The 12,140-nt window shown below is 38.0% G+C and overlaps 1 protein-coding gene across 4 annotated transcripts in view; it reads left to right on the forward strand.

Annotated features, from left to right (window-relative positions):
* Positions 1 to 12,140, forward strand: part of ARHGAP15 (Rho GTPase activating protein 15) — a 333,073-nt gene that overhangs the window by 192,087 nt on the left and 128,846 nt on the right. For all 4 annotated transcript variants that reach the window (XM_080399695.1, XM_080399693.1, XM_080399696.1 and 1 more), the window contains 2 exons: positions 1,378 to 1,500; positions 10,597 to 10,695. In XM_080399695.1, coding sequence (XP_080255821.1) covers positions 1,378 to 1,500; positions 10,597 to 10,695 — 222 coding nt within the window. The remainder of the gene's footprint in view (positions 1 to 1,377; positions 1,501 to 10,596; positions 10,696 to 12,140) is intronic.

The raw sequence follows: 12,140 nt of genomic DNA on the forward strand, positions 1-12,140 counted from the left end.
ACTGTAGCTTAACCAGTTATTTTAGCTTGCCATTGTTTTATAATTGTGCACCTTTAAACATTCTGGTTCTGGTTATAACTTATGCAAAACTTCTTGATATGAAATAGCCCAATCATATCAATCATAGTTTTATTTTTGCTCTCTCTCTTTCCCTGGATCCTTTATATGAAGATCACTGCATTACAGGTGAGATTAGGGAGCACCTCTGTAACCGCAGCTAAATTATCTGGGGTCCTGGTTAGAAATTCTGTCAAAGGGACAATGAACCAACTCCTGTAAGTTCAGCTTCTGGAGAATGCTGTCTTTTGGTGGGTGGATGGGTGGGTGGATGATTGATTGATTGACTGACTGACTGATTATCAAGAGAAGAGGGAAATCTACTTTCCTGAGAAATCAGAACCCACCCCTCCTTCAGCTGGAGGGCCTTGCTGTGCAGCTCCAGCTGCCACATTATGCTCTGCTCAGCATTTGGGGAATTCGCAGGGTGAGAGAGAGCTCAGGACACAGGACACGGGTTATTCAAGGGGGTGGTGAGGCTCAGGTGATTTGTTAGAAAACTTTTAAAAATCTGCATGTTCGGGGAAACCTTTGGAGAAGGTCTTCCCATAGCATCATCACTGCTTTTGGGGTATGCTGAGTTTCTCCTTGCTACAAATACTGCCTGTTTTGATAGCTATGATGGTGCCCTGCGAGCACCTCAGCAGAGAATAAGTTAAATTTATGCCTTTGAAACTTCCTCCAGGGGATTTTCTGCAGCTGGGTTCTATGTCTTTTTGACACAGAGCAGGAATAAATTGAGCTCAAAATGTTTCTCAGTTTGGTAAATGCCTAAATATAATAAAATAGAATCATTAAGACGGGAATACTTTTCTTTCCATAAATTAATGCATCTTGCACACATTTCATGGCATATAGCCATGTTTTCTATAACTGCATTAAATATATATATAACGCTTAATCCATCTTGGCAAGAGAATTCAGTCCTTCACTAGCGGTGTAACCATCCGTCCTTTCTCATAACAAGTAGTATACAGCTAATAGTGCATAGCACATTTTGAGCCCGGAATTTTAGTTGAAAAATCATCCATGTAAAACTTGTGAGATTTGTGAACATTTCATGAGTAAACTGGTCACCATTCAAATACCTATGGGCAATAAATAATACAATGCTGTGAACAACCAGCACTGTGAACTCATCGTGTTTATTCACAAAAGTATTAACCACAAGTTTTCTACTGGCCGACCAGCTATGCTGCTGACCTACCACATGATTTTACTAGGGTGGCTATGGCCATTATTTTCTAAGGATATTTGAGAAAGCTACTATTAGTTTAAAAATACCGTTTCACTGAAGCTTTTTCTTTTGATTTCCTTTAGTTTTCAGACTGAACTACAGTGCCTCTGACACAAATGACAGAAACCGAGTTAAAAGCAGATTAAAGAAGTTCATCTCCCGAAGACCCTCCTTGAAAACATTGCAAGAAAAGGGACTTATTAAAGGTGTGTTCAGTCTTATGTACTTTTTTGGAGTGAAAAGTAAAAATTCACTGATGATTTTTTTCATTCTCAGTTAATAAGCGCGTTGGAAAAAGATAGGGTTTCACTGCTGTAGCTTACACTGTAAAACTTACCTGCTGAACTGTAAAGAAAAAATCAACACAGGGTTACACCTATCTTTGTGCTATCTGGCTACTCCTTCAATTTTTCTGCTTTGGTACACATGTGGTAGAAGCCCCTCCATTTAATGTGGGCACTCACCAGACACATTGCAGATCAACATGCTGCACAACTCCATTTCTTTTTAAGAAAAGACTGTTGAAACAGTTTTATACTTTAGAATCCAAAATAGGAACTTCAGATGCTGTGCTGACTAATTTGTTTTCTAGGATAGGCTGGAATACTTTCTGCTGTCTTCTCTCATTATTTTTCTAGCTTGCCGACAAAATACATTTTTAACAATATAAAATACCTGCCAGTGAACAATGCTTTGAATCTGTGATTTTTTTTTCCTACTCGAATTTCTTGCTAAGTTGGTCAGCCATCACTTTCACATATCCTTAAAAAATTTCTTTGATAAAATGTGTTTGTTAGTTTATCCAAGGAGTAAACATTTTGCAAAGAAACTGGTAGTTAACTTGAAGGCAGTAGCATTCTGACCACTAATAATCACGCAAAGCCATGTTTTCAAATATTGTCTGGAATAATGCTTTAAAAATTTACGCACTCCCAAATTATTATGTGTGAAACCCACAACTGCACATGCAAATTGACTAGAAAGAGGCATTTTGCCAGCAGCCCCTGTCAATCTCTGGAGTGTGAGTTTTCCAGTGGTGTGTCAAAAAATGGCAAGGGGTGTTGCTAGCATGTATTAAACTTGTCTGTCTTGAGCCAAGAGATTGACCCCAGCCAGGAAAAACTAAAGCAGACACAAGAGTTAAACACCAGCTGGGCCTGTGTCTGAAGAGGAGGAGATTTTATGAATTAAGTTCTTATGTTTTAGATGCGCGCAGAAATGTTCAGTGAAATGTCGCTTACTGCAAGGCAGCCTTCGTTAGATGAAATCATGATGTGCCTTAGTGATGGGCTTCTGCTTCTAACTGCCACGGAAACTTTAAGAAAATGTCATTTATACATAAATAGATGTGTGCAAGGTGGGCACAATCACACAACAAACTTTCAGGATCTGTCCTCATATGTTCGTAGTATCTGATTTCAATACATCGGAGAGTTTTGCCTCTTTGAAGTACTCTGTGGGCTGAGAGTGGGATTTGAATGCATCATGTTAGTTTGTTTCAGTTATTACAGTAATAGAGGAGTAATTTATAGTCTTTTAATTTCTGGATTTAAGGGGTTTCTTTTTAGTTTAATAAAGTGTGGCTGATGAATCTCCTGTGGTGTTACATAGGGATCAGATGTGATCCCTGCTAATAAATCCAGATTCATTAACATAACTCAAATCCATCCTCTAATATATCTCTCTAGGAAAGCCAGATGAATTTGGGTTTGGCTACAGTTGCATTAAGCTCTTGATTCATAAACATAACTTGGTTCTACCTGGGATGCTCTTCCATGGATCACAAAGATGCACGATTTGTGACACAGTTATTCTGAATCGTTACCCGGCACAGTTTTATTACCAAACTAATATTACCGTGAAGAAAACATGTTAGTTATCTACCATGAAGTTTCATTAGGATTAGGTTTTGGCCATGCAAATGAGGCAGGATTCGTTAGCACGGCTTAATTCCAGTCTACGGTAAGTCTATGCGAAATGCTCATTTGATAAGGTTCCTTCATTGTCTTCACCAGAGTTTATCCCTTAATCTGTTAAAATGTTATGAAAATGCAGTTGCAGTGCTTATACAGAGACCACTTTTAAATGTTAATTTCTAGGCTCATATTAAAATATTTTTAAATCACAAAATGCAACCATCCAGATTAAAAAGTAGAAGCTTGCAAAATTTTGTGTTATAAGATGAATCTATTTATTTTTCTAAAGGTGACTTAAATGGTTGCAGAAACCTCTCAAAACTATTTATTTGCTCGTTTCTTAAGGGAAAAAATGTTAACTGATTTTTACAAGAAAAAATTCCTCCAGCGCTGAGAACATGCATACTAACTTTTATCCCATAGGGAAATACTTCTGTCAGAATTGCAAATCCCTTAAAATAGGGGCTCGTAATAAAAGTGTGTCTAAAGCCTTGCAGGACATCTCAGTACCGAATTTCTGACAAAGAGCTGTTCTGTGTGCTAGCGAAGAATTGATATAAATATCTGTGAAGCGTGTGGTGTTAATTACTCCAATGCAGTGGCACTGTAGGTGCTGTGAAAACCTTCACTTTTCATCAAGTGCTATTCATATTTGCCAGGGGCACTATAAAGCTCTCAAATCTATATTGATTTTTTACATTGTATGTCACATTGGAACCAAAACTCCAATAAATTTAACACGTAAATTATAGTCATGAGTAAATACATTTTAAGGTGGTAAGTTCACTTAAACACAGTTCTGCGCTTAGTCACTGGTGTGTACACACTTGGCCAGAAGACTTGACACATTTCTCCACATTAACCAAATTTGGAAATACAGACTTCAAAATTAAATAGCAGTTTGATCTCCCGGGGTACTTTGTTCTGCCAACAATGTTATCAGGAAATCTAGAAATTCTGTGATTGTCATTTAACTCTTAACATAACTCTTTTATGTAGAATGTAGCAAATATCCACGTAGCAAACAAAGTAGGTAGCTAACAAATGAGAAGAATAAGAAGTAGGAGGATAATAATCAGATGAGGGAATGTAGCAGACAAACGTGTAAATGTTAGTTGCATGTTGGGCTGAAAATGAAGACGCGCCAACACTTTACATGACAAAAAGTTATTTTTGTCATCGCTGTCCCATTTGCTTTCTAGTCCTCTGCGTGAAAGAGGCCAGAATGGGAACAGCACATTGGCTCCATTCATTGCAATGAGCTGGTGACTGGGGTTTTTCATGCTCCAGCGAGAGCTTTAATGAGGTTTGTCAGTCCTTCTCCTTCCATCTCACTCATGCTTACACAAAATATCCTTGGTCTACAAGCATTGTGAACCATTTTTGAGATGGTGTGTCATACAGTATGTTTGTGGAACATGTGTGCGGTTATGCGCACGCTTACGTTCATATTTATACACACACATGCAAACCTTGAAACAGTAAATAAGGTCCATGTTCCAGGTCTGCCATTTTAACTGTGTTATTTCGAGAATAACTGTGGTCAAATTTATATGCAAGGGCAGGGGTCCTCAGTTCCTTGGGACTGAAATATTCTCAGAATTTACAGAATCTGCAGTAATATGCTAGAAAAATAATATATAAATCTTCTCTTTTAAAACTACTTTATCGTCTATAATTGAACTCTGATCTTTATGTTTGAGCTTTGTCATGATTTAATATTACCCAAAATGAATTGCCAACCTTCAACTTGATATTGGTCTGCTAACTTCCTGATTTCTGAGGCTTTCTAGTCCACAAAAAACCCAAACCAAAACAAAAAACTTCTGTGAAACTGTGATTTTAAAGCTATGGTGGTTGTGTTGATAAAAAACTATCACAAAATACACTTTCAGTAAATGGCAAAAAAAGCATGAGTAACAACTTAACATAAATGACACTGTGGGAAATGAGGAAAATGCAGCTATGCAGCTGGCAAGAAATTAGTCTTGGGTTTTTTGGGGGGTGGACTTTTTCTTTCCCAAAAGCTAGATACTGAAAGAACTTCACTGAATTTATTTTGTAAGTGAAGTTAAGGCAAAAACCAAAACAGCATAAAAATTGGAATGGTTACAACTGTTTCAAGATGAAAATAAAAGCCACTCAATTGCTAGTGAAAGGAACTAGCTGTGATTTGGCTTGATAGCCTATAGAACAGGGCTCAGCATATGTTGGTGGTTGTGCAGATAGCAGCAAAGAGATCACCAACCATTTTATCTCCAGACAAGGGAAAACATCTTTATTGTCTCATATGTCTCAGTGGACCTGGGAAGAGTTTAATGTGATAAGTGCAATGCTCATGGGAAGTCCAAAAAAGTGGATCAAGACCTACCTTTGGTGTGTTCTGGAATTCTTCTGGGTGATGCAGGAATTTAGCAAATCATCTAGTGCCCGTAATAACTTAGGGAAAGTTAGGAAATGTTTTCTTTGACTTGCAGGGACAGAGAGTCACAAGGGTATTTCTTTCTTTCTTTGACCACCGCATGGACATTCAGAAGTGTTTCCCAAACCCTGTGGATGGCCAAACACTGGACAAAGCGATGTTTTTTCCTTTGACATGATAGTCAGAAATAATTCAGATAATTTTAAAACATTTCATTTTTGGAGACCTGTTTTGAGAGGTATAGCAGACTCACTGTCTTTGAATGCAAATGAGCTATTTTCCCCAGTAATCTACCATAATTTCTTAAAAGACACCAGTGTCTGTAGTACTGTCTATTTTCCCTTTTTTCTGAGAATGTGAAACAAATCTGGCAGCTCATATGCCACTTAATAGTAACTGTTCACAAATTTAATTTTTTCTTAAATTGATGACCACCACAGATCAACGATATATAGTAAATCTCCAAGTTAAAAGGACTGGCAAGATTCCCAGCTAGCATAAATCAGGGGAGCTCCACTGACAACCCCGCTGACTTCAGTCAGCTGAGGACCTGGCCCACTTACTGTAAAAGCGTTGTGGCATTATTTGGAGCCTCAGTCTGGGATCAGCATCATTTTAATGTCTGACTTAATATGTCTGACTCCAGACTGAGCAGCTAGAAGAAGTCACTTTCCAGAAGATGGCCCTTTCCAACCCCATCCCTTCACCCTCCTAAAAGCTGAATGCTGCGGCGGTGCCTACTGTTCTGTCCCTCTCTCTGTATATTCCTCTTTGATTTTGCCTTTTCGTTCTCTCTCCCCCTTTTCCTTCCCAACGTTCACACAGATACAAAGAAAACAAACAACTTGGATGTTGATTCAAAGCTCTGGTAGTTGCAGTTCAAATCCATACATAGCAGAGTTAACTCTACTCCTGGAAGGCACCGAATTACGCAAATATAATTGCCGTTTCTAAAAACTTGGGAATGACACCATTATACCTTCTTCTCTCATGTCTGAATTTGAGCTTCTCCCTGAGAATTGGGAATATTAGCCATGCCCTTCCTTGTGTTTTTTAATAAAAAACACTGAAGTATGAGCTCCTTCCAAGTGTAGCCACATCTCATCCATGTACACCAAGAACAGTTAAACAATGACATTCTCAGTGAGGATGTGGCTTTAGCGATTTTGTTTTAATTGTTTCTTTTCCAGAAGTATTGTCTCCCATAGACTAGATTTCTGCAGCTCAGAATTAGTGGCTTTGCTGCAGCCTGCGAGAGCTACTCAAAAAAAGTAGCTCTGTCAGGCTCAGGGAAAACTTGAAGCTTACCAGAATGAGCAATTCATTGCAGCTGTAATCATCATTTTATATTATACAACTTGTGAATGTCCATTCCCTCCTCTTCTGGTGTCTCATTTTATATCCATGTGCAAAGCTGTCACACACCCCACCATCTTAAATAGAAAGTTTAATGTGCAGATATCAGGGATGTGTAATGTAAACCATACCACCAAACATATTATGAATATATTGCTCTTCTTAAAAATGCTTGTTGGTTTTTCATACTACAGTATTGACTAACTGTCTGTGTTTGATGTATGGTTTACCAGCCTGATGTAGACTTATGGTTAGAGCTTAACTTGTTAGTTCTGCTTTTGCAGCCAATTCAGAATAACTACAGATGCCCCAAGATATTAAAATTGACTGCTCAAATGGACTCAGTGTGGGAGTTTCATTGGTTTTAAATTGATAACAGCTGAAAGAGTGAATGATTAAAGCTGTATATGGGCATAGTATGCAGCTCCTTTGTACAAGCTCTTGTGAACAGAATCCACTGTATGGGAATTGCCTTTGTTCTAATAAAAGATATTTTTGAACAATTGTTAATTTAAATTTTTAAATGATGAAACAAGAGCATTTCAGGAGCCTATAGAGGAAATAATTCCTGAGAAACTGGAATAACTCTGAGAAGATAAAGTGGATTTCTATTCAGAAGGGAGCATTTAAAGTTAAGTAGCATTCCATAAGGTGGTAATTGTGTCTATTTCCCAGGCATTTGAGTTAAATAAGCTGGATAGGAAACATAAACTGTCATAACAGGAGGTTAGGAGTGTTGTGTACATCTCTTTTTTTTTTTTTTCAAGTCATAAAAAATGAAGTTTTGAAAGGCCTTATCACAAATAAATCAAGGATTTTTGCTTCTTTTATCCCTTTGGGAGCAGTTCTTATTTTTTGGAAAAAATGTCCTGAATAGTTGTCCTTTAAACTAGTTTTAAAATATGTACACACACCTATAAAAGAAGAAGAAAATAACAGTTTAATCTTAGTTACACATAGATCTACACATAGTTTACTAAAGTTAGTAATTTGCCATTCCTATAATCCCTTGTTTTCGAAATACTGCACAAACAAAGCTTAGCTGAGTTTTGCTCAGCTCTCCCCAGGACCTCTGAGAGTGTAAATATGACAGAGGAACTACTGCCATTCCCGTGTCTATGTTCAGAAACAGATCCGGCAACAAATCAATTGACTAGAGAGAGTCACGGACTTTGCGGTTCAGGAGTACCCAGCATTCAGAGTATTTGGATGACTCATGAGATCATGTACTTATAAATACTTATGGATTTCTAGGAAGGGGGTGGGGGGGGGGGGGGGGGGGGGTGTGTGTAGGAATTCCAAAGCACTTGTGTGTTGTATTCTACCACAGTCTCTTTTGATGCCCAGCAGCTATACAATGCTGATTTGCTGCCCTTTCTACTCAAGACAAAAATCCTGAGTGCCTATTTTCTGAATAAGAGGTGTTTTAAAGGTTAACTGCAAGATACAGAACATGTCTATATCCATATACTGAAAGGTATTTAAAATGAGATTAAACATTTTGCTGAAGATGCAGAATCTGTACCCAGAAAAGAAGTAATGGACTAGGTGAGAATTTGCAGAACAGTTTCCAGCCTTTTCAAAATTTCCTCCCAGGAACAGCAAGTATTCTGCATTCATACCAGGGAATGACGGAGTAACTGCAAAATAATCCTGGAAGTTGGTTATAAAGTGGTTCTAACTGTGAAGAGAAGCTGCTGAACACCCAGGCATTAATTCTGTCTCAGTTCTTCATGTATTGCCATCTAAACACTACGTAGTTCTTTGCCTGTTTTACTTCTGAAATTGTTTACAAGTGTCTTTGTCCACCAAATAAGATACATTTTTACTTCTTTTGAACATAATTTACATTGGAGACCATTCCATATTATGCAAAGAATTTGACAGGTCTTTGCTAAAATTTTTAAAAAAACAATTAAGATGTCAAAAGAGGAAGCGCTAGTACATTTTAATCATAAATCTCTGTATATATAATTACCACTGAAGGCAGCTATAAATGTTTTATGAAGAAAATGTAACCAGACTGTGCTTTGTCAGAAACATAACCCCAAAACATGTAACAGACTGTTCGCTAATGCTTAACGCCACACATGCACACAACCTTCTTCAGTGTAGTTCTGTGAACCCAGTCCTCCATCCCTTCTGCAGCTGAAACTCCAGCTAACTTAAATTCAGGCTTTGATGTACTCTACCAGAATGCAGATCATATGCCTTCAGAGGTGCTGGAATAAACTTCCCTGAGACATAGCAAGAAGCCCAAACCATCCCATGCACCCCACTTTCTTTCCCTGATTGTTCCCTGCTCTGAGGTATTAGGGAAGAAAAGGCAGAGTTGCTCTTGAAAACTGAGTTTAGTAAGAAATAGTAGTGATTTGCGATAGGAAAGTGAAGCTTCTTGCAAAGCCGAAAATAAATGATTGGGGTTTGGTTGTTAGTGAGAAAAAGGTGTGCTGCTCAGAGGGAGAAGCGCTGAAACTGATTACGGTGGAAAATGGTGGGGCTGGCTACGGTGGCAATACCCGGTGCCATGGGAGCTGCAGGAGGCACGTGAGCGTGCGTGTTGGGTTTGCTGTGCAGAGCCCACGCTTGTGCTAGCACTCTTCAGCTATCGACACAAAAATTTTCAAAGCCTCTACACCACCTTCCAAAATGTAGTGCTCTGTTGAGATGCTATATGCAGGCTGTCTCTGTGGGTAAATGATGATAGCACACTCCTATTGTTTCAGCATTTAACTGGCTTCTATTGAGTAGTTTCTCTCATCTGTTTGATTCATTTTGATTCTAGCTGACAACGTCCCCATTACTGATTACACTTTTCATAATTTCTCAAACATGTAGAGTGGAAATGAGCTGGGGGAAGCTAATTAGTAATCTGAAGAGTTTAACCTGCTTATACAAATATATTTTAAGATCAACGTTCAAAGTTGATCAAACTTTAAAATCATACAGCTAAAACGTAGCTTTATCTAGTTAAGTGATTATTCACCAAAGAAACAGCACAAATCACAAGTTAAACTTGGTGTAAGATGCAATCGTCATCAAAAGACATCTAGTTCCCTCTCTTTTTTTGAACAGGTAATCTAATGAATAAAAAAGCCCCTTGTAAAGATGAGGTGAAATTGTACCAAGCCCTAATGATGCAAAGTAATGAAGCCCTTGTACATCTACAGTACTCTAGGGCAAGAGTGAAACTCCATACGTGAGAAAGAGACAGGCTGCTCAACATCACGAGTTTCAAGGTTGGACCAACAGTTAATATCATATAGGATTTTTGATGCAACAAGATACGGAACTGTATCTTTAGAATGGCCTTCACTTTTTTTATGGCAGCTCCAAGCAAACTCAAGGGCCCTCCAAGCCTTAGAAAGGTCAAGGTCAAGGTGTAAATGGCAATTGAAAGTTGAACGCAGGGGGAAGTACCCAAGTGCTACAGGCAGCAGCTATTAAGAGATTTGGTTCTGTGGCAAGACCTAATGTCCACTAGGACTCAACAAGGATTTGTTTCTACCTTTGTCCATCCATCTTAAATAGCTGAGGTTTTAATTAATATGTAAGCTCACAAGACAGAAAAATGCTTAATGTATTTTCCTCCTTTTTTCCAAACACAGATCAAATTTTTGGCTCCCATTTGCATTTGGTTTGTGAGCACGAGAAATCTACAGTCCCCCAGTTTGTAAGACAGTGTATAAAAGCTGTTGAAAGAAGAGGTGAGTACCTTAATATTTAACAATTCTTTTTTGCTCTATTAGTAATCAAAACTTTAACCTTGTAGCTCTGCTTGAATTGCCAGGGTAGGCAGGCAGTTCAATTTATAATATAGTTATGAACTGAACTATATCACATTCTGTATCTTAATTTCCTTTCTATGATAAGACCCTAATAGAACCCATTCATGCTGATTATTTTCCTTATATTTTGCTTGACATGTTGTTGTTCTAGTCTTTCTTTGGGTAAGCAAGAGCTAAACATCAATAAAATGTCAGTAACTTTCATTTTGAAGTCCCTGGTGAGTGTAATGCCAATACTTTTTCCTAAGTCCTGAATTGTTTTCAACCAAAATAAGTTATTCTAGTAGGACCATATTTTTTAAAATGTGTGCAGGTGTCTAATTTTTACAGTTATTTTAAAAAGACATAATATTGTAAGAATATTTGGAATGAGTATTAGTCCTCATTAAAAGTTTTGATTAATAAGAAGGATTTTCATAGTATAAAAAAGATATACTTAACACCGTTGCCTGCCTGCCTTTCTGCAGAGTGTATCTTCTCTCATTGAAGGTCATTTTCATTGGAAGGTACATGCGGTAGATGCAGAATCTTAAAATGTATTGTATAAAAATGTGAGGCTTCATCACCATCTGTTACAAGTTTACAACTTGTTCCAGGGATCTGGGGAAACATATATCTTGCAAAAGATAGAAAATTTATTTTCAGAATAAGGCTGGGTGAACCCATTGTCACTGCCGTATACTGGAGCCTCAGAACAAGAGAACCAATGAAAAATAAAAAGATACTTAGACCGTTAACCACAAAGGGAAAAGCTATTTTTATTCCATCATTGTTACCTGGCTTTATAGTGAAGGGTGCAATAAAACTACCCTGGAGTTTCAAACTCTGGGAAATTCATGCTTTAATTATACAGCAAAGAGAGCACTGGGATATTATTATTCCCAGAATGATTGGCAGGAAGGCAGGGATCAACAAACTGGAGATCGTTCAGTAGGGGGAGATAGCAGCATTGGTTTTTTGGAGGAAGGCTGGAGGCTGGCTAAAGAAAGAGACAAAGAAAGGGGAGAAATGTGTGAAGTAGCTATTAATAGAGGAGGAATTGTGAGGAGAAATTCAGAACATGAAAAGGAAAGGAAGAGATTAGATTATAAAAATGCCCCGCCATGCAGAACATGTCTAATTGACCAGTCAGGATCTTAGCGCAGGTTCTCCAAAAGATGCACTGGATGTTTCATGGATGTTTTGTGGTATCTGACCACTCCTCCAGGAGAGTGAGGCCAGAGGTCTCTGTACTGATGAACTGTAATAGAAAAATCCAGGAAACCTAATTATATGTTTATTGTCTGTGTGATTATCGGAGAAATGTTCATGGGAGAAAATGAAAATATCACTGTTTCTTCTAAGGTGTTCGTCCTTCGGAGTAT

This window comes from Falco punctatus (assembly GCF_963210335.1).
Source record: "Falco punctatus genome assembly, chromosome: 8".
Taxonomy (NCBI): Eukaryota; Metazoa; Chordata; class Aves; order Falconiformes; family Falconidae; genus Falco; species Falco punctatus.